Below are 27,200 nucleotides of genomic sequence, written 5' to 3'. Positions count from 1 at the left end.
TGACACTTGCTCTCTCAATTTCTCAGACTCACTCAACTCACTCCAGTCCAGCTTCCTCACCCACAGCTAATTTTGATCAGGATGTTGGTCTTCATGTTGCCAAATTCTGTGCACTTTTTGCTCTTCATCTTAGTCATTCAGTAGCATTCAACTCTGTTATCCACAGGAGCCTTTTGAAAACACTGTTTCCTTGCTTGCTACCACCGCACCCTCCTGCTTTCCCTTTGATCTGGCTGCCACTGTGATTTAGACACGTGCTCACTTCTTCCTTCTATCAGCTCATAGCTGTTGGGGCTCCCCAAGGTTCTAGACTAGTCTTCCTTTTCTACCTTTCCTTTCTCACTGGTCTTTGATCTTTTTCTTGAGCTCGCCTGCTCCTGTGTAGTGCAGGCACTGGCACAGGCTCCTCCCTGCCAGTGACCTCATCCACGACCCTACTCCCTCATCTTTCTAATGGCTAATCATCCTTCAGTCACAGCAAAAACTGCATTTCCTCAGAAAGTCTTTTCTACGTCTCTGATTGGTTCAGGTTCCTGCCAGATGCTCTCTTGGGTTCCAGTACTTCTCCTCTGGGAAACTTATCACAACTGTGATTAATAATTTGGGTAGTTTTGTTCAGTGCCTCTCTTCTCCACTAGATTGTGTGCTGTATCATATCAAGGGCTATGCTTTACTCTCTGCTAGTACCCAGCACCTTGCCTTGTTCATGGCATGGGTTCATTAAATATATATTGAATGTACAGTATAAAGAATAAAAGAAAAGGAAATACCAAATGGTTATGAATGTTAATATTTAATTAGCAGTCAAAGATTCTGTAAAATAAAATAACAATATTTTACCTTTCAGGTTAGCAAAAAAAAAAAAAATGTGTTTTAACAATGCCAACACTGGCAAGACTACAGGGAGACAGGAACTATCATCCCTTACTAATGGGATTATAAATGTGTGCAGCCTTCTTAGAAAGCCTTGAGAAATATGTGCTAAGAAGCTTAAACTATTGGTGTTCAAGAAGATGTAAAAAAGAAAAAATAATAAGCTTAAAATATTCCCCTCCTTAGATCCAGCCATTGTATGTTGTTGTGGGTTGAATTATATCTCTCCAAAAATCATAGGTTGAAACCCTAACCCCCAACAGCTCTGAATGTTACTGCATTTAGCTATAGGGCTTTAAAGAGGTGATTAAGTAAAATGAGGCCATTAGGGTGAGCCCTAATCCAATCTGACGGGTGTCTTACAAGAAGAGGAAATTTGAGCACATAGAGAGACAACAGAGTTGCTCACTCACAGAAGAAAGACCATGGAAAATCACAGTGAGAAGGCAGCCATCAGCAATCAAACAAGCGAGGCCCCAAAAGAAGCCTTAATCTTGGACTACCTAGCCTCCAGAACTGTAAGAAAATAAATTTCTCCCGTTTAAGCCACCCGGTATGTGGTATTTTGTTATGGCAGCACTGGCAAACATATGCATATCTTTCTAGATATGCATACCTAGAAACTTATTCTCAAATAATCAGAAATATGGTTAAAGATGTGTAAAGCTGCTAAGATACCTAAGATAAATCTGTATATATTAGTCCATTTACTAAATAGGTCAGTCATGGTAGTAGGTGCTGTGGATAGGATGGGGAGCAAAACAGTCTCTTAGAGATTGCATCTGCATAGGAGATAGATGTTTAACAAATAGGGCATGTGTCTGTGTCCTTGGACAAATGCTATAAAGGGGAGTTCAAGGTGCAATGAGAAGGTAGAATGGGGTAAACCTATATATATTGGGGTGGGTCTTAGGGGGTTAAGGAAGAAGGATCCAGAGAGAATTCTGTGAATGTGTGATGATTGAGCTACAAGCTGAAGGATGAGCAAGGGTTAGAGGACAAGGACTGCTTTCTGCCTGGAGATGAGCACCACATGGGCAGATCCACTGCCATGGAAGAAGCTTGCTGGCATAGTGGTGCTGGGGAGCACAGTGGACCAAGAGGAGCCAAGAGAGCTGGAATAAGGAGACATTGAGGGATTTCAAGTAGGGCAATATCCCTAGATTGGTAATGTGAAAACATATCAAACTCTTACCAAACGTTTTCTCTGTGATGTGCTATTGTTTTCTTCCTTTTCCTTTTTTTTTTTTTTTTTAAGTATTTTTCATAGTTATATCTGGGTAGCATGTATTATATTGTCAGGAAAAAAAAATAATACATTAAAGTTTTGCAACTGGGAGTGAAATGGAAGTTTGTACAAATGTCCTTTTCCGTTAAGGAGCCTAAAAAGAATGGCAAGAGTTTGATCACAACATAAAGTGTGTACTTAAAACTCCCTACAGCAGATAGGTTTTCCAGTTTGTCTCTTTGCTTTGGCATATGACTTTGTGGAACATGAGCCTAAAAGAGAACTGTAATTAGGACATGGAGAAGCTCTTCCTCTTTAAAAATGTTTACTTGCTATGCGAGTTCTATTTTTGGAATTTTATATGACCTCCTAAGGTAATTTTCCTCAATAAGACCTAAAACAATGTCCCAAATGGCTTAAAATAGCCTCACCTATCTATCCCCTACTTTGTGAATCATGCTGTAGAACCTGGGTTGCTATCTTCTCACACTCTGAGCTCACCCTGGGCTCCTGGGCTACCGCGTTGCAGCAGGCACTGACTGAGGGACATGACTGCCCTGTACACCGACTCTCCTAATTAGAGTGCTCCAAACAGCATGACTCTTTCCCCTGTGGTCCCAGAACAACGATCTCCATCAAAGAAAATCCCATGCACTCTCTATCCCCAAGTCATTAGTTCTCATTTAAAAAGAAATTGGTTTTTAGGACAGTGAAACTATTCCGTGTGCCACTATAATGGTAGGTGCATGCCATGATACATTTGTACAAACCCATAAAATGTACAACAGCAAGAGTGAATCCTAACGTGTAAACTATGGACTCTGGGTGACAATGATGTGTCAGTGTGGGTTCATCAGCTGGAACAAATGTATCGCTCTAGTCAGGAAGGTTAATCATGGGAGAGGTATGCATATCTGGGAGTGTGAGGGCTATGGAAAATCTCTGTACCTTCTGCTCAATATTGCTTTGAGCCTAAAACAGATCTAAAAAAAGAAAGTGTGTGTGTGTGTGTGTTTTTAAGTGCCAATAAACCTAAAAGGAAAGGTGGGGAGAGGGAGATTGGTTATGTAACATATTCACCTCAAAGCTTAACTACTTGATGTTCTTTATTTTGGCTTTAATTGCAATCACCCTTCAATTGTATCCCTCCAACCCTGTAGTCAATGGTTAATAGCATGATGAGACATAATGAGAAAGATCCAGGTGCTGGGATAATAAGATCCATATTGAGTCCCAGTGCACAGTATGTGCCTGGCACTCTGGGGCCATGTCCTTGATAGCTAACTTCAGAATAAAGTCTGCAAGGAGTGATTCTTCCCCTTTTACAGATGAGGAAAATGCATCTTAGTGAGGCTAAGTCTTGCCTAAGGCTTATGTGACTAGTGACTTTATTAGAGAGGTAAAGTGACATGCCTAAGCATGTGACATCTGGTTCCTGGCTTAGCAGTACTAAATCCTTTATCTTTAACAACAGCAACAACTTTATTCTATTTCCATGTGAAACTGCCTGTAAATGTGACTTTTAACCATGTGCCAATTTAAACAGAATTCTATTATAAAGTTAGTAATAATAATCTATAGGTCTTTAGGAATTCATCTAAAAGAATTTTATATGAGGAGTATTTTATAACGTAGTCTAATGCTATCATCAGAGCCAGAGGACTACAAATGAGTAGACTAGCTATACATGGAAACACTATCAGGGCAAACATTCAAATGTTCAACTGGTAAAATGATAGTTCTTTTAGAAATAATAAAGATAAGCTTAGTAGCCATATACTATACATCCTTCAGGGAAGTCAAACAATGTTTTAAACTAATCAGTAAAATAACTTTGTTTAATTGGGGAAATGAACAGACCCTGCTTGGTCACACTATTACACATTAAATCAATGCAAAACTGTCATCAACACCCTATCACAAGTTATACAGTGGCTAGAGGAGAGCTATAAGAAGAAACTCCTGTGAGCTTATAACACTTCACACCTCAGGCACTTGGAATCTTTTCCTAAAGCAAAATTCAAGGACTTGTCTTACTCATCCCAAAGCTGCAGTAGCCAAACTAAGCCCATCTAAACCATACGCCTCTGAGATCATAACCCCAAATGACATTAAATTAGGTCATGTATAATAATGTTTTCCCTACTAGCTCTCCACTCTCTAGTGATGATGCTTGTTATGAAAATGTATTAGTCACCTTGGGCTGCCATAACAAAATACCATAACCTGAGTAGCTTATGCAACAGAAATTTGTTTCTCACAGTTCTGGAGGGTAGGAAGTCCCAGATCTAGGCTCTGGCTAATTCAGTTCCTAGTGAGGGCTCTCTTCCTGGCTTGCAGATGGCTGCCTTCTCACTGCACCCTCACATGTCTGCTTTTTTTTTTATGCACACATTGGGAGACAGACAGGAAGAATAAGCTCTCTGATGTCTCTTCTTATAAGGGTATTAATCCCATTAGGCCAGGACCCCACCCTCATGAACTCATCTAACCCTAATTATCTCTCAAAGGATCCATTTCCAAATACCATCACATTGGAGATTAGGGCTTCAACATATGAATGGGGCAAGGGGAAGCACAAACATTCAGTCCATAACAGAACATATGCTACCTGCCAGTGTTCAATATAAAATTACCAATGATCTTCCCATTGTAATATAAAAGAGAAACATGAAAGACAATGAAGTAAACGGAAAATGAAAAACTCTAGAATTTTGTGCAGTAATTAACTGAAGGCATCTGGAAAAAAATTTCCAAGTGTCAACATCTCTGACAGAGGAGGAGGAGGAGGTGCAGAGGGAGGAGATGGAGAGAGAGAAAGCATCTTATTAGGTATGTAAACTAAAAATAAAATCCTAAGCCCCCCATCAACTGAACAGACCCCCTCTTGGCCAAGGGGATTCCATAAAAACCTTAAAAACTTAGTTCCGAGCCATGACAGGACAGGAGCTCAGATGCGCCTCGTTGTACTCCGTCATGTATGGTTTAGACACAACAATTGAACAGCATTAATGTTAAAATAGAGATCACAACACTGACAGAACAAAGTCTTTGTGGCAATAAGATACCTAATTATAAACAGAACCTAAGGCCATGCTAGGCAAGGGTTAAGTCGTGCACCCCTACACTTAAAGAATAAACCATGTTCTGACTGCCACAAGGTTTTTACTTTCCTCTAGCAGCTAAACAAGCACCGGCCCTGACATATGTAGCATTAAAACAATTTGTAGCTCCATCACATGCTGACTAGCTGATTCTCTTGTTCCACCAGCCATTACTACAGTTTTGATTGGACAAGAGACTGATTTCAATAACTTTCTCCTGACAAGACTACCAACCATGGACTGGTCCTAGCCGGTTTATGGGGGCTGCACACTCACTCACCTTCCTGCCCTGAGAAGATCTTTTCAGGAATAGGGCCTAATTGTAATATATTTAAATGTTAAGTCTTCATCCCAAAGTGAGCATGGGTCATACATGCTACATGCATGTTTGTTCAAAATTCCTGTGTCCACAGAACTGTGTCAGGATCACCTTCAAGAATATTCATAGCTCCTCCTATCAGCTGTTGCATATGGATGTTTAGCCAACCTGTTCAGCATAAAGCTCCTACCCCTTACCCCTCCTCCTCTGAAGTGTCTGTCTCCAGTCTTTCTGGAGGCTATGCTTCCCAGGCTGTGGGATGGCCACCTTGCAGGCTATAAGCTTTACAGGAAATAAAGTCCCCTCTCCTTTTCTAAATGTATACACTGTATACATTTAGCGTTAAAAAAAAAAAAACTTACTTTTTTAATAAATAAGTTAATAGGTACTAGGCACTGTCCAAAGCACTATATATATACATTACTTATTGAATATTCATAGCACCTTTATGAGGTCTGTACTATGATCACCAATCCCATTTACATGTAGGGAACTGGAGGCAAAGAGAGTTCAAGCAGCTTGCTCAGAGTTATGCTGCTAGTAAATGAAGGACACAGGAGGCCAGCTCCAGAGCACTTGCTCCTGACCACTCCTCTCCGCTGCCTTTCTAGCAAATCCTCCACCTTAGCACCTAGAAGAAGACAGAAAAGTCCACGGAACATTATGCTAAAAGCTCCCTATAGAGTTGTCACTGGTACCTGAAATTCTATCATTAGTTTCATTTCCTTGGATTAAGGAATTGCCTCCTATGAAAATTAAATTCAAATATAAGCTGAAATACAAGAAGCCACTGCCAATCATGACACTTGATAGTATGTGTCCAGGTTGGTGAGAACTCCCCTAAGAGGGCCATGCCCCACCTGCCCTGTAGAGAGATACTATAAGAATGAGAGTGTAGCCAACTGAAAGTAGATCAACGATAAAAACTAAAATTACAAATACCTTTCATCATTTTAAAGTGAGAGCATGGAGAGAGAATATACAATGGAAAAAGGTAATTTTATTTAAAAAAAAAAAAAAAGACAGCCGAGTGCAGTGGCTCACACCTGTAATCTCAGCACTTTGGGAGGCCCAGGCGGGCAGATCACCTGAGGTCAGGGGTTCAAGACCAGCCAGGCTAACATGGTGAAATTTCATCTCTACTAAAAATGCAAAAATTAGCCAGGTGTGGTGGTGCATGCCTGTAGTCTTGGCTACTCAGGAGGCTGAGGCGGGACAATTGCTTGAACCCCAGAGGCAGAGGTTGTAGTGAGCCAAGATCTCACCACTGCACTCCAGCCTGGGCAATAGAATGAGACTTCATCTCAAAAAAAAAAAAAAAAAAAAAAAAAAAGAAGAAAGAAAGAAAAAATAAAAAGAAAAAAGAAGAAAAAAAAGGAGGCATCATGCTACCTGACTTCAAACTATACTATAAGGCTGCAGTAACCAAAATAGCATGGTAACAGGTAACAGGTACCAAAACAGACACATAGAGCAGTGGAACAGAATAAAGAAGTCAGAAATAAGACCACAGTTATATAACCATCTGATCTTTGGCAAATCTGACAGAAACAAGCAATGGGGAAAGGATTCCCTATTTAATAAATGGTGCTGGGAAAATTGGCCAGCCATATGGAGAAAACTGAAACTGGACTCCTTCCTTATACCTTTTACAAAAATTAACTCAAGATGGATTAAAGACTTAAATGTAAATCCCAAAACCATAACAACCCTAGAAGAAAACCTAGGCAGTACCATTCAGGACATAGGCATGGGCAAATACTTCATGATGAAAACACCAACAGCAATTGCAATAAAAGCCAAAATTGACAAATGGGATCTAATTAAACTAAAGAGCTTCTGCACAGCAAAAGAAACTATCATCAGAGTGAACAGACAACCTACAGAATGGGGGAAAATGTTTGCAATCTACTCATCTAACAAAAGTCTAATATCCAGAATCTACAATGAACTTAAACAAATTTACAAGAAACAAACAAACAAACCCATCGAAAAGTGGGCAAAGGGCCAGGCGCGGTGGCTCAAGCCTGTAATCCCAGCACTTTGGGAGGCCGAGACGGGCGGATCACGAGGTCAGGAGATCGAGACCATCCTGGCTAACACAGTGAAACCCCGTCTCTACTAAAAATACAAAAACTTAGCCGGGCGAGGTGGCGGGCGCCTGTAGTCCCAGCTACTCGGGAGGCTGAGGCAGGAGAATGGCGTAAACCCGGGAGGCGGAGCTTGCAGTGAGCTGAGATCCGGCCACTGCACTCCAGCCTGGGTGACAGAGCGAGACTCCGTCTCAAAAAAAAAAAAAAAAAAAAAGAAAAGTGGGCAAAGGATATGAACAGACACTTCTCAAAAGAAGACACTAATGCGGCCAAACAAACATATGAAAAAAGTTCAACATCACTGATCATTAGAGAAATGCAAAATCAAAACCACAATGAGACACCATCTCACACCAGTCAGAATAGCGATTATTAAAAAGTCAAGAAACAATAGATGCTGGCAAGGCTGTGGAGAAATAGGAATGCTTTTACACCGTTGGGGGGAATGTAAATTAGTTCAATCATTGTGGAAGACAGTGTGGTGATTCCTCAAGGATCTAGAACAAGAAATACCATTTGATCCAGCAATCCCATTACTGGGCATATACTCAAAGGAATATAAATCATTCTACTATAAAGACACATGCACACGTATGTTTACTGCAGCACTATTTACAATAGCAAAGACATGGGAGCAACACAAATGCCCATCACTGATAGAGTGGATAAAGAAAATGTGGTGCATATATACCATGAAATACTATGCAACCATAAAAAGAATAAGATCATGTCCTTCGCAGGGACATAGATGAAGCTGGAAGCCATCATTCTCAGCAAACTCACACAGGAACAGAAAACCAAATACCACATGTTCTCACTCACAAGTGGGAGTCGAACAATGAGAAGACATGGATCCAGGGAGGAGAACAACTCACACACTGGGGCCTATGAGAGGGTTGAGGGCCAGGGGAGGGAGAGCATTAGGATAAATACCTAACGCATGCAGGGCTTAAAACCTAGATGACAGGTTGATAGGTGCAGCAAACCACCATGGCACATGTATACCTACGTGACAAACCTGCACGTTCTGCATATGTATTCCAGAACTTTAAAGAAAAAAAGAAAAAGTCTTGGGTGTACATCGGTAGAGACTTATTCTATATCCTTCAAACTATATCATGTGGGCAAGTACATATGGTGCCTTCCCTGGAGCATAGAAGAAGCACTGTGAAGGCCCATCTGGAGTTACAAAAGCCCTGGGCCAATAAACGCAGTTTCTTCTCCCAGAGATCTTTCATTTAGCACAATCTTCCCTTCCACGAGGCCCAGACTACATAGAACAATGTTAAGAGAACCATGTTAAGCTGAAGGAGATGATGACTAGAAAGCTAAACAGACTAAACATATTAAAAATGCACTTCCACAGAATAAATACATGACAGAGAAACTGTTTTACTTCAGTTTTGTATTCATGTGATGTTGGAGAGAGAAGGCAAGTCAGTTTAATAACAAGAGAAACTTCATATTACGTTTCTTTCACTAAGGACAACAGAACAATAACGCTGGATTTCTTTATTCACTTTAATTCAGCAAACACAGGTTCTAATGAGTCTGGAGAAAAAGTAGCATTCTATAAAAAGGCCTAAGCTTTACCCTTTGTTGTACCTCATTCTTTCTGCCAAATTTGTATTTTCTACTAGACTGACAGTTCCACAAGTGTGGGGTCTGGGCCTGTCTTGTTTCACCCTGTGATACTAGGACAATGTTCAGCTCACAGTAGGTGTTCAATAAATATGTTAAATAAATTAACGTTGATCATTGTGGTTTTGTGTGAATCATGAGACTGATGAAGATGTATTAGAAACTACATTCAAGGAGAAGTGGGGAAAAAAAGAAACCACATTCAAAGTAGGCAAGGGCGAAAGTTCTTCTCCTCCTATGCATATAATACTGAATGTAATATTGATGGTTATAGAGTATTAAAAGGTTGAGAGAGGGAAGGGCCTTAGAGCAGTCGGGAGAGAAGAAAAAAAGTAAGGATAAGAGTAAGCTTTTCTCTTTAAGGTATTTTCATTAGCTCAAAGCAGACGAAAAATTGAAAACCAAACTGTTCCTTAAAATAAGAATACATATATATAGATATTTTTTTAGACAAGGTCTCATTCTGTTACCCATGTTGGAAAGCAGTGGCACGACCACCATTCACTGCAGCCTCGACCTCTTGGGCTCAAGTGATCTTCCCACCTCAGCCTTCCAAGTAGCTGGGACTATGGGAGCACCACCACACCCTGCTATATATATATATATATATTTTTTTTTTTTTTTTTTTTGAGAGACGGAGTCTCACTATGTTGCCCAGGCTGGTCTCAAACTCCTTAGTTCAAGTGATCCTCCCGCCTTGGCACCCCAGAGTGCTGGGATTCTAGGTGTGAACCACGGCACCGCGCCAAAAGTAAGAATACTTGATTACATTTTAGAGATAGAAAGAGTTAAGTATTCAAGTATAGATTCACTTATACATATACAGCATTACGTACATAAAGAATGAAGTATTAGACTCCCCAACTACTTTCCAGGACTCTGCCCACTGACCTCTGGTTCCTCTGATTTGTGCTCTGTGCTTACTGTTTCTCCATTCTATTCAGTCATATTTTTAACTTTTTTAATCCAGCAATTTTTATTCTGCATGTTAGTCTAATAATTATGGAATTCATTGCTGACTCAGAGAATCTAAACAGATTAATTCAGGCAAATGCCCGAAGCAGGGATGAGCAGATAAAGATGTCATAAGGACACAGTTTACAAATGTTATACATAATAGATGCCGTGATTCCATAGACTAAGGCAAACAACATTGCAACCTAAAAGTGAATTATGTAAATGGGGTAACTATCTCCATTTTAAAAGCCCTATAGACGCTAAAGTTTATTAAAGGAATTAGTAAATCATATTTCTTTCTTTGTTTTCATATTTCCTGTGGCTCCAAGGGGCCATTGTAATAAATATTAAATTATGGTTTTTGTTTTTGTTTATCCCTGTTCTCACATCTGGAAACTGGAAACTAATCATACTCCTGGTTCACACAGCCTGGATGCTTCGCTTATTGTGGAACATAGATTAAAATGAGAGGCAATAAGTAGGTGTTTATTTTATAACAGAACATGGAAGGTCAGAGGTAGAAGGGTTCTTAGCAATCATTCAGTCCAACACCCCCGTCTTTTTCACTTTAGCAACCTGAAGCTGAAAGAAGGGTTGAAGATTGCCCTTTGTCCCTGAGTATGCATTTGGCAAGGGATCTATTTTGAAATATTTGTGTCTCAAAGAATTCTCATTCCTCAAACTTGCTGATCACCAGGAGTAACAGAGGTTGCCTTATACACTTTCATATGTCTTATAGACATTATGTGTCTGGGAAGCCTGAAGTTAAAAATAAAATAATATTACCCCAAACAAAACTTACTTGGTTCTGGGGTTGGCAACAGCAGGGGATTGGGAAACTATCCTCTGGTAGCTGACATTTCATGTGACTTACAAAAAAGAAAAGCTGTATTATTGCTGTGTAACTGTGAAGCGGAGGACACACATGTCTACTGTGGAGCCTTCTAGCATCACAGGAGAGCAGAGAGAATAGCCACCCGTACCTGCCACTGAGTCCACAGCTGACCAAGCCCAACCATTCCCCTCTTGGGAGCTTTTCTGCATCTTGTTCCCCAGATACCAGGTGCTCTGCCTAGCCATAACAAAACAGTGCTGAGGGCAGGAGAATTTTAGCTCCCTCTCCCATCTAGAGACCAAATGGCCTCCCAGAAAGAAAAACAAGTATGTCAAATGTCTCAAAGGTAGTGACTTGTTATGTGGGATCCCCAGTTCCTTAGAAGGTCTACCAAAGAGTGGAACAATTTTCAGTATTTCAGATGGAAATCACACATTGAGCCACAAGGCTACACAGACTAAGTATAGCATCAAGTTTCTTTCCTTTGGCTTAAGTTCTGTCACTCGGTGGGATTATCTCAGGCTTATCAGGAGCTCTGGAGAGTGGTTAAAGATCTCTCAGAAAACTGAAAATGAAGAAATCATTACCTATTAGATGAAAATCAGGTCCCTTGAAAGACAAGATGGAATAATAAGAGAGATTTCTGTGGGTATGAGAAAGATTTGGAAGTACTGGTTTTAAACCAAAGAAAACTTTAAATCCAAAGACTCCTCAAAAAATTATTTAAGAGAAACCCCCTCCCCTATTCCAGCTCTCCCCTCCGGTTCCATGACAATCACTCACTGGGCAGGGCAGGGAGGTCTTCCTGTGACTGGTGGCTTGTGGTCGGTGGCGTTCCCGGAGTCCTCTCTGATCCTCCTCTCTCCAGCTGTGGCCCCAGAAGCTGCTCATCCATTTGGCAAAAGACACATCATCATCATCATCATCTTTGTGCTCCATGTAAAGGTGATGCCAAATATTGAAGGCCTGCCCCTAAATCCGACAGAGGGAAATATCACCCAACAGGGCTGACAATGAAACCCAGATCTCCCCCAAAAGACAAAATGAAACTGGTCTTTTTAAAATGGTCTCCGATACTGGCATCCTTAAAGGAGAAAGATTTACTAAACAACCACTTCATCATCAGGCAGCCTTGGGCAATGTCTATTTATAAATTGTGCAGCCCACATTCCCCTCCCCTTGTCTTTTTAAATTGAGAGGCTTTCTAATCCTTCCATTGCTGGGGCTTGTGCCTCACAGCCTAAGGGTGGGAAGCAGAGTCCACTGCCTGGTTTTCCCTGTGCTTTGCTGCCAATGACATGTGATGGCATCTCCAGCTGTCAATGATGATGGAGCATGACCCTCACAATATGCCCGTCAGCTCCAGGCAAGCTCTGAAATGGGGCCACCTACAAGGAACACACTGACCACAGCTTGCCAGGTAGCCAGCTGTTGCCATGTCATATCTAGAGCTAGATACTCTCCTAATAAAATGATATTGATATAAAATCCAGCTCCTGGATCAAAACGAGTAGTTTTTAAAATTGATGTACAGGCCGGGCGCAGTGGCTCAAGCCTGTAATCCCAGCACTTTGAGAGGCCGAGACAGGCGGATCAGGAGGTCAGGAGATCGAGACCATCCTGGCTAAAACGGTGAAACCCCGTCTCTACTAAAAAATACAAAAAACTAGCCGGGCGAGGTGGCGGGTGCCTGTAGTCCCAGCTACACGAGAGGCTGAGGCAGGAGAATGGCGTGAACCCGGGAGGCGGAGCTTGCAGTGAGCTGAGATCCGGCCACTGCACTCCAGCCTGGGCGACTGAGCAAGACTCTGTCTCAAAAAAAAAAAAATTGATGTACAAATGTAAATAATATACAAGTACATGTAAAATGTACAAATCATAAGTGCACAGCTTGATGGATTTTTATATACGTATACCCCTGTGTTACCACCACCATGCAGGTAAAGACATAGAACACTGCCAGCACCCCAACTGGCTCCATGTATCCCCCTTCTAATCCATACTCCCTTCAAAAGTTTACCATTAATGATCTGTGTCACCATAGATTAATTTGCTTGTTTTTGAACTTACTTTCAATGCATTATACAGTATGCATTATCCTATGTTATTCAACATTATGTCAGTGAGATATATCCATGTTTTTGCAGTAATAGTAGTTGATGCTGTGTGTAGTATTGCATTGCATCAACATGCCACAATTTTTAAAAATTCAGTCTACCAGTGATAGTCATTTTAGGCTGTCATTTAGATTTTTTCTAGTTGGGGCTTTTGTAAATAAAGTTTATATAAATTTTACAGTCCCTGTCTTTTAGTGGGCATTTTTTCAAGGTAAGGAGAATATTACGTTTATGGAACTCCTACTTTGCATCAAGTATGGAGCCACAAAGTATTCCATATCTGCTCATTTTCTTTTCTTCTTTTTTTGAGATGAGTCTTGTCCTGTCACCCAGGCTGGAGTGCAATAGCTGATCTTGTGCAAGCCCCAGCCTCCCGGGCTCAAGCAATTCTCCTGCACCTCAGCCTCCAGGTAGCTGAGTTTTGAGAGCCCACCCTGCGTCCAGCTAATTTTTGTATTTTAAGTAGAGACGGGGGTTTCACCATGTTGGCCAGGCTTGTCTCAAGCTCCCAACGTCGTGATCCGCCTGTCTCGGCCTCCCAAAGTGCTGGGATTACATGCATGAGCCACCACACCAGACCCCGTATATGCTAATTTTCTTATAACAACCCTGTGACTGGGAGATTTGTATGACATTTTATTGATAAGGAAGTTGAGATGCAAATAGATCACCCCTTGCCAAAGTGAAATTAATACTAAGTGGCAAAACCAAGTTTGAAGTGGTGAATAGAAAAACAAAGTCCAGGCTCTTTCCACCATCCTGCCAGTATTTCAAGAGAACTTGGAGAAGTCTTGCATTTTCAATCAGGAATTCTTGGCCATTTGCCATATGAAAATCCTTCCTTGAGCTGCAAAAAGATAAGCTTGGTAACTATGACCAATGTTTGTAGAGCATGGTATCACAACTTTTATGTTACTAAGGAAAAGTAGCCAAAGCTTAACATATCTTGTAACATTTTTATTTTTTGCAAATGGCCAAGACTTCCTGTGTTATCACAACTCATTGCTGGAGGAATTAAGCACATCCTGTGGGACTGCACTGGAACAGGACTTTTTGGAAGAGTGTGCCTAATTTCCTCCAGACTGCACCCCATATGCCTTTTCTATTTTCTTTCTCAGTTTTACTGTGTATCCTTTCAACATAATAAATCTTATCCATGAGCACGACTATATATGCTGAGTTCTAGCAAATCCCCAAACTGGGGATGACAGCTACTATCACAAGTGGGATTTGCTAAAAAAAAAAAAACAACCCAAATCACTGCAATATGGCTAAAGCAGGGTTTGGGAAAAGGGAGGATGAAGAGGACACGATGGTGAACCTTCAATGCCCAGTGGCTACCTAGCCATCTGTGGAATGAATCAGCTGTTGAGATGATGTCTGTTGTGAGAGGTAAAAGTTACCTACAGAATTCAAAATAACGGACTCAACCCCAGGACAATTGGTTCATTAGATTCCCTGGATACTTTTGGCCATGGGTAGCTAAAATGAAGGGATTAAAAAGTGCAGCCTGGCTGATGCCTTTGGGTTTTGTTCTCTCCTCTAGACGAGAAGAGAAAGGGTCCAAACATTCCCAAAACACATTTTGCATGGGCCACAAATGTTAAAAGTTTGCATTGCTTTCTCTTCCAAGTGGGAAGGAAGAGAAAGCAATGCAAACTTCTACCATTTTTGTTAAGTCAGTTCCAAGAGCTAGAACAAGGCTTTAGATAAACCAGCAAGAAAGGGGAGTGGCGGAAATAATACCCCATCGCCTGGTACAGCAGCCCTTTACATTCCAACTAGAAATCTCTCAGCAGGTATAATATAAGTCATATACACTGAATTTACCACTTTACTACTAGGAGTTTGAGAAAACCTGCAATGAAAAAAAAAAAAGAGATTTTAAAAAATGGCTTCTATTCTGTGGCTATTGTACCTGAATGAATATGACAAAAACTGATGTAAAATATTATATGCTTATAATTTTGTAAATGCTTGAGGGATTGCCCCAGTTAGGGAAAGCGACTCCGTAAGAAATATTAGGAGAATATGCACCTCTTGATTTTTGTTGCTAGTAGATACATTACAATGTAAACTCTGAGTATTTAAATACTGAAATCTCCATAACTGATTATTTTGCTATAATTTTTGCCTGTTGGAGCCTATGGGAAAAGGTAGACAACATAGAAGGATAGCTCATCTCCACTGGAAAAAACTCACCTTTTGAGTTTTAAAAAGCGGTTTTTAGTTTGCTAATAAGTTCTTATAAAATCGGGTGTCTGTCTGACTCTCAGAGGCTAATGATTTTCCAGCCTAATGTGCTTATTTTGGAGTGGGTCGATTGGACTCTAAACCTGACAATATAAAAAAGGCTTAGAAAACATTTCTTGTCAATTGCACTTGGAACACAGTTGTTTGGCCCTGTATCTTCTTGGCTTTGCTGCTGCTAAAGAAGAAAAGTTGCTAGCTAGTTTGGAATCCTGAATTCACAGATCCTAACTGCCTGGAGCTTATGCTAAGCTGAAACTTGATACTGTCTGTGAGGGACTGTTCCAATCTCTGAAGACAGGCATAGGCTCAAGGAACAGAACTCAGTCTCTGGAACTATTGCAGGTTTGTTTACAACACTCCTCTGTGGGGCCATAAACTATGCTATCACATGGCTCACTTGCAGATGCCTACGGGAAAGCGCTTGTTCTTTGATAGGACCATTTGAAACCGAACTAGTTGCACCAGAAATGATTGATCCCAAGAACCCTGTCAAAAGCTGCAAGCTTGGGGAGAGCACATCGCAGAGAGTGGGACCCCTCCATCCACTCCTGACAGATAGGGCTCTTGACCCCTTCTGGGGATAGCTTACTGCTATTAATTTGTGTTTAGCTTGCCAGAGTATTTTGAAATTTGCAATGATGGATTGATAGTCTGACTCTTCTTTGCTCACCTCTCTTCTTAGTTAAGCAGTTTGATTGCTAAATGCAGCTGCTCCTAGACAGAAATTGATATTTTCTAGGCTGCTTCCTGAATAAATAATCAGGACAAAAGGGATAGGTAATGTGAACACAGTCTGAAAATTTTTGAAAATTCAGGATTTTGTCCTAGCCCATTCTGAAACATGATGTTGTTTTTCTGGTTGTTACATGAAACAGTGATTTTCTATGTAAATCATTTTGTCTCTCTAACACCCAACCCTTCCTACCCTTCCTCATAAAAGGTCTAGATAAGAATAAACAATGGCTGGGGAAGTTATGATTTCTGAATGAATCACACTGTTGTGTAATAGCAAAGAAGGAAAAAACCCGGCACCTGGAGCAGGAGAAAGAGGGCATTAACGATTTGTTTTTTGGAACTGCTCCTGAACACCAGTGCTGCCTTTGCAGGATGCTGTGAGGGCTTGAATTCAGACTGCTGAGCCTATGATCACACCCAACAGTACTGACTATGAGAGAGCAGCAACTGGCCCCAGCTCCTCTAGCTTCCAAGAACACCTCCAGATATTGTCCACACTTATGAGCAAAACTGACAGAAACAAACAGCCTTCAGGCAGTCCTTCTAAAACAAAGAACTTAGCTGAATTATTTAGACTGGACAGGGAAACTGTGGGCCGAAGTCCCCACGGTGGGAAGCCATACTGGGGGCTCTGCCAACCTGTGCTACCCGACTAACGCATGTTTTCACTGGGGTACTGAACTTGAATTCTTTGTTTCTGAGAATGCTCCCTGGGATTGTACTTCCTGCGTATATATCTTGACTATCATGGCCTGCCTCAGCCCAAGAAGGCATGCAGGTCAGCTTCAATTTACTACCCAGAGATGTGCTGTGCTTGAATTGATGCCTCGGGCTAGGTTAAAAAAGGTTAATACAAAAACTTAAGGAGAAAGCCACCTGGCTTCCTAAGATTAACCTTCATAGCTAATGGGATTTGTTTTAATTGGCTAAATCCAAGACCTCCGGATTTCAAGTAAAGTCAATATTCAGGTTAGTTTCATACTGTGTCGTGGGACACTACTGATAATAATTTTGCTATAAAATGCCTTGACCAAGGAGATCAGCTACACAGAAAATGGTTAACATAGCAGGGCTGAAACTGCTGATCCTTAGAAGGACCGGCTTGCAAGATTAGCCCTTAGCTGGCTTCTGGGAACTTGGCTGGTAAACAGTTCTTGCAGTAACATAACATTTTCCTTAAATTATAAGAGTGGTCTAAACTATTTGCCCGACCAATGTGGTTTGTGCTGAACAACTGACTTTCTTCTGCAAATCTGGAGTTTGTGTATGTGGTAGGCAGTGTGCCTACCTGACCAACAGCCAGGAAATATCTGGGGTACCGAGTCTCTATTGAGCCTCCATAGTAAACACTTGCCTTGCACATGTGCCACAACTCGTTGCTGGAGGAATTAGGTGTGCACTTTGTAACTCCACCGGGAGAGGACTCTTGGAAGCTTCAGCCAGATTTCCTCCAGACTTTCCCTATGCAACTTTTCTCTTTACTTGTTTCACTTTGTATCCTTGCACTATAATAAATCTTAGCCATAAGTACAAATATATGCTGAGCCTTGTCAGTCCTTTTCAGCAAGTCAAGAACCTAAGAGTGGTCCTGGGGAACCTCCTAATACTGGAATGAAAGGGAACTCTTCAAATCTTTTACCAAAAATTATCCCAAAACAACAAGATGTAAATATACCCCAGAAAGAAAAAAAGATTTGAACTACATTATAGAAAACGAGACTTCCAACTCTATTTTTTTCCCTAGTTAAGCCTATTTCTTCTTTAAAAATATGAGGAAAAGATAGCTCCCTACTCTGCCTATGCTAAGGTTCTTAAAAACAAACATGGGGCAGCAAAAAAGCAACAGCAGAAAGTGTCAAGTCTTTCAGCACTGGGAGAGATGCTCTTCTGGGCTTTCTTGGGAGCCCTGGCCTGAGGGGAGGCTCCAGCCCACCCTTGAAGCCCAGACACCTGCTTCCCTAGCAAGGGCCCTGGGCACCTGCCTTGAGGAGATGCTGCTGGGGACACGTACCAAAGGGAGCTGCCCTTTTGACCCTGCACCTTTTTGAGCCTGCAGGATGTATGCAAAAGCTGCCGACAGTTGCAGCTTCAGAGCTGAGAGTTTGAGTAGGCATTTTCTTATCATGCTGAATGTGAAAAAAATACCTTCTCTTAGAGAATAGGAAGTTTGTGGTGTGTGTATTCTCATAAAGTGACCAGACATCGTGGGTGCCCAGGTAATCAGTGAAAATGATCCTTGGGCTGTCAAGTGGCTTCTCAGTGCCCTCTCTCTTAGGAGACTATACAATGATGAGAAAACAATTTTCCCTTTATTTATTTTATTTATTAATTTATTTATTTTTATAGAGATGAGGTTTCACTATGTTGCCCAGGCTGGTCTCGAACTCCTGGGCTCAAGCAATCCTCCAACCTTGGCCTCCCAAAGTGTTGAGATTATAGGAGTGAACCACCACACCCACCCGATTTTCCTTTTATTTATTTCATTTTCCCAGTGCCATGCCTCTGTGGCAGCAGTAACTTTTTTTTTTTATTTCTTTTTTTTTTTCCTTAACAGTTAAGGGAAAGCATCATTGTTCATACTGATTTCAAGCTTGACTGAACTGGTCTCATTCTAGAAAGGAAATGCTATGTCCAGAAGAGCTAAACTGCTACATCTTCTTTTTTTTTTTTAATGGTCAAAATACATCAATGGTTTTGAGTCAGTTTTTACTTCCCAGAAAGCAGTGCTTAAATACTTGAAACTGTGTGCTATGTTCTATTCAATGACCCGATTGCCAGAATCCTGTTTAGTGGCAATGTGTCATAGTATAATCATCCATTTCCATGTATGTTATCAAGTTACACTGTGAAGTTTGCCACTCTTTTGAGGTGGTCATCAAAGACACACCTTTTTTAACCAAGTGTCCTGAAGCATGTCTCTAAGGGTATATCACCATTATTTTTTATTCTAAAAAGCCATGAAGCATGTATTATAAGAACTGTTTTTAGACTATACCACTAGTGGTGTTTAAAAAAAAAAAAAAAGGAGACAAAGAAAAGTATGTTTTCAGAGATTTGCCTACAAAATATTGGTTATATAAATATCCAGTTACCTTGGCATTAAGCATCATTAAATTCTTCAGGATTTTGGTTAATGGTGGGCTTCATAATAGTTGTTAGACATTGGAAGAGGTTTTGAAGAGCCAATAAATCATCTCTTCCACAAGAAACCTTCAAACACCGCCCTTATTCTCATCTGCCAAAGATGAAATCTGTGCAGCTTTGCCTCCAGAAATGTTATTAGTTGGTTGACCTCTCAAGGTCTCTTCAATCCCTAGGCACCAATTATCCTAAAACAGATGAGCTACTACTGTTAAAATTTACTACTATGTAAAAAACTTTTTGGGAGGCCAAGGCGGGCGGATCATGAGGTCAGGAGATCGAGACCATCCTGGCTAACATGGTGAAACCCCGTCTCTACTAAAAATACAAAAAAATTAGCCGGGCGTGGTGGCGGGCACCTGTAGTCCCAGCTACCTGGGAGGCTGAGGCAGGAGAATGGCATGAACCCGGGAGGCAGAGCTTGCAGTGAGCTGAGATCGCGTCACCGCACTCCAGACTGGATGACAGAGCAAGACTCTGTCTCAAAAAAAAAAAAAAACCACTTTATCAATCCAGTTCATCAGTGTGCTATACTTCAGAAAAGGCTTCCTTTCAGTTATTAACTGCAATGTCACAGAATCTAAAGGTAATATCTCAGCACTTCTGTTGAGTCTACAAGCCTCTCCATAAGAAGTGATCCAAACAAGAACTGGGGGAATTCAGAGTCCTGGGTACCTCATATTTGAGAGGGACAGAATGTTGCAATTTAGAATAAAGAAGAGGATCATCATACACATAAAGAAAACTGACAAAAGACAACATTTAGGAAAATAAATTGCAAAAACTAAAGTTTGAGTCAAAAAATAATGTGAAGTTTTCAGACTATTAAAACAAAAAAAATGAAGCTCCATAACAATCTTTTCTGAGGATGAAATGTCATATGTTATTAGTAGGAATAAGGTCTTTATGGAAAGGTATATGGCAACATGCATTTAAAAGCTTTAAAAAAAATTTGCATCCTTTGACCCAGAAATTTCTCTATTTTTTACAAGTAGATACTAAACATGCAAGGATGTTTGTTCATATAACATTATTTAAAATGGCAAAAACTTGTAAGATGTGGCAACATCTTAAAAGTACAACAACTGGAGATCAGGCTAATACATTATATTTTTACAATAGAATTCTATGCAATCATCAAAAATCATAGGATTTAATGACACAAGAAACTTCTCAAAATAAAATAGGTGACAAAATAAAATACAATACAGGGTGATAATTAATTTTATGTGTCAGCTTGCTGGTCTATGGTGCCCAGATATTTGGTCAAACATTAATTCTGGATGTTTCTGTGAGGATGTTTTTGATGAGATTTATATTTAAATAGGTGGAATTTGAGTAAAGCAGATTTCCCAATTAGTTGAAGGCCTGAATAGAATATAGATTAACTGCCCCAGCAAGATAATCAAGAAATAGACCCACATGTATTTCTAGCTGAATTTTGGAAAGAGTACAAAAGCAATTTAATGGAGGAAGGATAGCCTTTTCAACAAATGGTGTTGGAGCAATTGAACATCCACAGTTTAAAAAATGCTTCAGCCTGGTGCAGTGGTTCATGCCTGTAATCTCAGCACTTTGGGAGGCCAAGGCAAGAGGATCACTAGAGCTCAGAGACTGAGGTTCCAGTGAGCCATGATTATGCCACTGCACTCCAGCCTGGGCAACAGAGCAAGATTCTATCTCAAAAAATAAAAAAAGAATATTACACACAAATGAACTCAAAATGGATCACAGACTTAAATACAAATTGTAAAGACTTTTAGAAAAAAAAAAAGCATAGGAGAAAATCTTTGGGATCAAGAGCTAGGCAAGAGCTCTTACACTTGACACCAAAAGCATAATCTATAAAAGGCAAAATTGATAAATTATACATCACCAAATTAAAAACTTTTGCTCTATGAAATCTCCTGTTAAGAGGATGAAAAAGTAAGATAAAGACTGGGAGAAAATGTTTACAAGCCATGTATCTGACATAGGACTAGTAACTAGAATATATTTTTTTTTAAATTTCAAAATTAAACATTAAAAGAACAAACAATCCAATTAGAAAACAAAGGCCAAGCATGGTGGCTCACACCTGTAATCCCAGCACTTTGGGAGGCCAAGATAAGAGGATCGCTTGAGCCCAGGAGTTTCAGACAAGCCTAGTCAACACAGGGACATGCTGTCTTTATAAATTTTTTTTTTTTTTTAAACTAGCCAGGCATGGTGGCATGCATCTGTAGTCCCAGCTACTCAGGAGGCTGAGGTAGGAGGATGGCTTGAGCTCAGGAGGTTGAGGCTACAGTGAACTGTGATCATGCCACTTTATTCCAGCCTGAGTGACAGTAAAGATCCCATCTCAATAAGAAGGAAGGAAGGGAGGGAAGAAGGGAGGAAGGAAGGAAGGAAGGAGAGAAGAAGGAAAGGAGGGAAGGAGGAAAGGAGGGAAGGAGGGAGGCAGGAAGGCAGGCAGGCAGTCAGGTAAAGAAAAGAAAACAAGAAAACAAGCCAATGACATCAAAGACATTTCACCGAGAAGGATATACAAATGGTGTCTATGGCCATAACATCTTGAATGTACCCAATGTCATCTGATCTCAGAAGATATACAAATGGCAAATAAGTCCATGAAAAGATGTTCAACATCATTAGCCATTAGATAAAGACAAACTAAAATCACAATGCAGTATTACTACATACCTATCAGAATGTGTAAAATTTAAAAAGAGTATTAACACCAAATGTTGAAGAGGAAGCAGAGAAGCTAGGTCATTCATACATTGCTGATGAGAATAAAAAATGGTACAGCCACTTTGAAAAATAGTTTGCCTATCTCTTCTAAAACTAAGAATACATCTACCATGTGACCCAGTGATTGTACTCTTGGGCAATTATCCTAGAGAAATTAAAACCTATCTTCATGCAAGAGCCTGCACATGAATGTATAGGCTTAACACACACAACCTGACATATTCAAGAGAACTATGTTGAGTAAAAAAGTTCAATCTCAAAAGGAATTTTATAATTGTATAAATAAAAATATAATCCTATATAAATACAAATAATTTTTATATAGCATTCTTCAAATAACACAATCATAGATGAAGAACAGATTAGTGGTTCCCATGGGTTAGAGATTGGGGAAGTGGCTATCAGAGTTTAGTTTGAGGAAGCTTTCTGATGATAGACCAGTTCTGTACTTTGATTGTGACAATTACACAAAGCTACGGATGTGATAAAATTGCACAGAACTACATACACACACACAAATGAGTGTGTGCATAGCTAGTGAAATTTGAGTAAGTTATATGGATTACACCAATGTCAATTTCCTGGTTTTGACATTATACTATAGTTATACAAGATGTCAACATTAGAAGAGTAGGTGGAGGATGCATGCGACTTCCGTGTATATTTATTTGCAACTTCTTGTCATTATTTCATAATAAAAAGTAAAAAAGAAAAATGACATATCAAGAAAAAGAAACTTCTCTAAATGGGTAGCTACAGGATCAAAATGCCGTGGAGTTAGAGGTACTCTGGGAAAAAAGCAACAGTGACAACATAAGTTTTTAATCTCTTTGAATCCCCACATGAAAACTAATAGAGCAACTGTAGCAGAAAAAAGAAAAAACCTATGGACAGCTCTACAACAAAACTAAGTGACAGGCTGAACCCCAAGATGTCCTCTACTCCCAAGTGCAGGTTGTGAGGTCAAACCACCAATATAGCTATAGACCTGGTATGGTTGTCCATGCAGGAGGAAGAGGAAAGAAGCAACAGGGCATCCTCCAGACCTGAGAACAGGAGAACCACAAAATAGCCAATAGTTTGGAAAGCACAGGGAACCAACTGGAGAATAGTAGCTGAAACTGGGAAGGATTTGTTCTCTCCGATACTGAGTGAGTACAAAAAGCCTGTGGTAAGAAGGATTGAAAGGGCTGAACTGTCCAGCCACCATAAACTCTCAAATCTGATCTTCTAGGACAAAGCCTCACACTGAGGAGAAACTGGGAAGAGTGGAATCAAAACTGCAGTAGACAGGCACAACAGAGATAAAGAAAAGAGTGGGTCTAAAACAAAACGGGATGGGGAACACAGCCAGCACATCTTAGAAAGCAAGCTGCCATATTTGTGAACACTATACGAACACAACAGAAGAGGAAGCTCTGTGGAATTTCAAAAACTTTCCTGCACCCTATGTCATTCTAAGAGTTCCAGAATTGTACCTAAAAATGAGGGGCAGAAAATATCAAGGTAGAATCTCACACAGCATTTCTGTTTTAAAAATCAGACTATAGACCTACAGACAATGAAAGCATGCCAAAAAAAAAAAAAAAAAACCTACAAAACAGATCAATGTTGTTAGCCACTATTTCAAAATGAACTAAATGATAGTTACAAAGTGATGTGAAGTGAGGCATGGTGGCTCATGCCTGTAATCCTAGCACTTTGGGAGGCCGAGGCAGGTGGATCACTTGGGGTCAGGAGTTCAAAACCAGCCTGGCCAACATTGTGAAACCCCATCTCTACTAAAAATACAAAAAAAAAAAAAAAAAAAAAATTAGCCGGGTGTGGTGGCAGGTGCCTGTAATCCCAGCTACTCGGGAGGCTGAGGCAGTGATTTGCTTGCACCCGGGAGGCAGAGGCTGTACTGAGCCGAGATCGCACCACTGCACTCCAGCCAGGGTGACAGAGTGAGATTTCATCTACAAAAATAAATAAATAAATAAATAGTATGAGACATGAAAGAACAAAACAGAATTAGAATAACATACAAATGATATGATAAAACTCAGGAAATACTCAGAAATAAAGAGAAAAAAATCATGTCAGAAAAGGTTAAGCTAGAAGGAATGAGTAAAAAATGCAACCAATAATGTCTCCAAATAAATAGAAGATAAAAAATATTTTTTTAATAAATGAAGAAAGAAATCAGAAGAATTCAAGACTAACCATTACAAAGATACGCAAAGGAGAGTGACATTATAGATAATGAACTCCCCGAAAAAGAAAAGAAAAGCAAAGGAACAGAGCAAATACTGTAACTCAAAAAAACACTCTCCTGAAAAGAAAAAAAGATTTAAAACTACATATTGAAAAAGTATACTGGCAGGGAGAGGTGGCTTATGCCTGTAATCCCAGCACTTTGGGAGGCTGAGGTGGGTGGATCATTTGAGGTCAGGAGTTCAAGACTGGCCAGCTAAAATGGTGAAACCTCGTCTCTACTAAAAACATAAAAAAATTAGCCGGGAATGGTGGTGTGGGCCTGTAATCCCAGTTACTCAGGAGGCTGAGGCAGGAGAAGTGCTTAGCCTAGGAGGCAGAGGTTGCAGTGAGCCAAGATCATGCCAGTGCACTACAGTCTGGGTGTCAGAGTGAGATCCTCTCTCAAAAAAAGAAAGAAAGAAAAAGAAAAAGTATACTATATATTTGAAAATATCAACCCCATACAACCAACACCAGGACATATCATAGTATGTTTGCTATATTTTAAAAGAGAAAGAAAGATTCCTTAAGATAACCTGGGCAGAGATGGGGAGAGAGAGGTAATAGAGAGCATGAGTTATAAGGAAAAGACAGTTAGATTATCCGCAGACCTTTTGCCAGCAATATTTTATGGCCAAGGAAAATATACGAACTTAAGATACCAAGGAAACATTGCTTTGGAAGTATGGTTTCCAAAAGCATACTGTCAGCACAATTAGAATAAAAAATATGCACAGACGCAAAAAGATAAAGAAAGAAAGAAGGTATGAGCTAGGAATTTTATACCTAGCAAAATCAACTGCGGCAGACATGAACTTGAATGGGACATGTCAAGATGAACTCAAGGGGAACAACATACACCTGGGCCTGTTACTGGGTTAGGGGCAAGGGGACGGAGAGCATTAGGACAAATACCTAATGCATGCAGGGCTTAAAACCTAGATGATGGGTTGATAGGTGCAATAAACCACCATGGCACATGTACACCTATGTAACAAACCTGCATATTCTGCACATGTATCCTGGAACTTAATGTAAAAAAAAAAAATCTAAACAAACAAACAAACAAAAGTACTTATATATTTAGCCAAAATTTTTTTTACAATAAGGACAGACTAAAAACACCAAAAAAAAAAAAAAAAAAAAAAGATGTACTCAAGGTATTAATATCCTGACTCTGTCCATTGAAAAGGCCTAGAAGCAAGGGCCAACCCAAATGCAGTGAAAACCCAGACTGTGGTCTTGAAATGCCAATTCTCATTAAACAACAACAGCAGCAGCAGCAACAAAAGATTTAAAAATAAATGAAGACAAAGAAAACAAAACAAAACAGGGCTTCTTGAAGAAATGGCTGACTCCTGGTCTGTTGCAGGAAATAAACAAAATGACCTTGGAACCTCTTGACATAATAGAGAACAAGGAAACTATGAATGACTGCTCGGGTTTTTTTGTTTGTTTGTTTTTCTTTTTTTTTTTTTTTGAGCCGGAGTCTCGCTGTGCTCCCAGGCTGGAGTGCAGTGGCCTGATCTCAGCTCACTGCAAGCTCCGCCTCCCGGGTTCACGCCATTCTCCCGCCTCAGCCTCCTGAGTAGCTGAGACTACAGGCGCCCGCCACCACGCCCGGCTAGTTTTTTGTATTTTTAGTAGAGACGGAGTTTCACCGTGTTAGCCAGGATAGTCTCGATCTCCTGACCTCGTGATCCACCCGCCTCGGCCTCCCAAAGTGCTGGGATTACAGGCTTGAGCCACCGCGCCCGGCCTGTTTGTTTTTCAAAAAGACTCAAAGCCTCAGATGGAACAGTCTGAATTTCAATTTCCCCTTATAAAAATATCAACTAATAAATGAAAATGAGAGAAGAGAAAGAATTAGAATATTGCCATTTTGTGATCACCATTGAATTAGTGAGCAGTAAGCATAAAGGGTTGCTAATATTACAGACAGACAATCAGACATTATCTGCCTTCTGCCTTGCAAAGGAATCAAACCTTGGTCTAGTCCAGACTCTAGGTGCATCTACCAACATAGATTACAAGAAACTTAGAAAACATCAATTTTTGCTAATGGACAAGACTAAACCACAGCATCTGGGGTTGCACACTTGAGTGACAACACAACTTTTTTCTTTTTTTTTTTAAAGCAAGTAAACTATTGTTGATAGTCAAGATAATGGTTACTTATAAGTGGTAGAAGAGGATTTGTGATTTGGATAACAGTCATAGAAGAAGCTTCTAAGGCGGTGGCACAGTTCTATTTCTTGGCTTGAATGGTGAAAGATAACATCAAGGGTGTTATCTTTACGATAATCCATCCATTCTTCTACTGGTAAGCTTTTATGTAATTTCCACCTTTTGCTATTACACGCAATGGTGCCCTAAACAGGTTTTTTGTGTGTGCAGTGTGTTTTCTATCTAGAGGTGAAATCTCTGGATTGGAGGTATCTGAATCTTCCATTTTATTAAACACTAACAGTTGAGAAAAGGAACCCACAAAAAATATTCACAACGGTTGGCTCTCTAAAGTAGTTAAATCAATTTACAATTCCATTTTTTGACATTCTTGCCTCACTGGTACTGCTGGATTTAAAAACTGTTGCCAATATTGTATATGCAAAATGAAATTTCATTGTTGTCTTAATTTGTATTCCCCTATTTATTGGTGAGATTAAGGATGTTTTCATATGTATATTTTCCATTTGCACTTCTTTTACAAGTAGCTTGTTTATATCCTTTGCTCATTTTTCTTCAGAGTTGTCTTTTTCTTATTGATCTATAGGAGTTCTACATGTATTCTGTATATTAACCTTCTATAAGTTTTATACATCACAAATACCTTTTCCCAGTATGTCTTATCTTCCGACCCTTTGTAGTATATGTTTTCTGTAAGTTAAAATCTTTTAATGTACCCAAACTGATCTTTTTCTTCATAAGCTTAT

The 27,200-nt window shown here is 40.0% G+C and overlaps 1 protein-coding gene across 1 annotated transcript in view; it reads right to left on the bottom strand.

Moving 5' to 3' along the window:
* The window catches only part of LNP1 (leukemia NUP98 fusion partner 1), a 51,077-nt gene that overhangs the window by 15,071 nt on the left and 8,806 nt on the right, over positions 1-27,200 (bottom strand). The window contains exon 2 of the mRNA XM_003893860.3: positions 11,834-12,022. Coding sequence (XP_003893909.1) covers positions 11,834-11,989 — 156 coding nt within the window. The 5' untranslated portion in view covers positions 11,990-12,022. The remainder of the gene's footprint in view (positions 1-11,833; positions 12,023-27,200) is intronic.

The sequence above is a fragment of the Papio anubis genome, chromosome 2, assembly GCF_008728515.1.
Source record: "Papio anubis isolate 15944 chromosome 2, Panubis1.0, whole genome shotgun sequence".
Taxonomy (NCBI): domain Eukaryota; kingdom Metazoa; phylum Chordata; class Mammalia; order Primates; family Cercopithecidae; genus Papio; species Papio anubis.
Note: the sequence above shows the minus strand (reverse complement) of the source record. Positions and strands in the feature narration are given on the sequence as shown.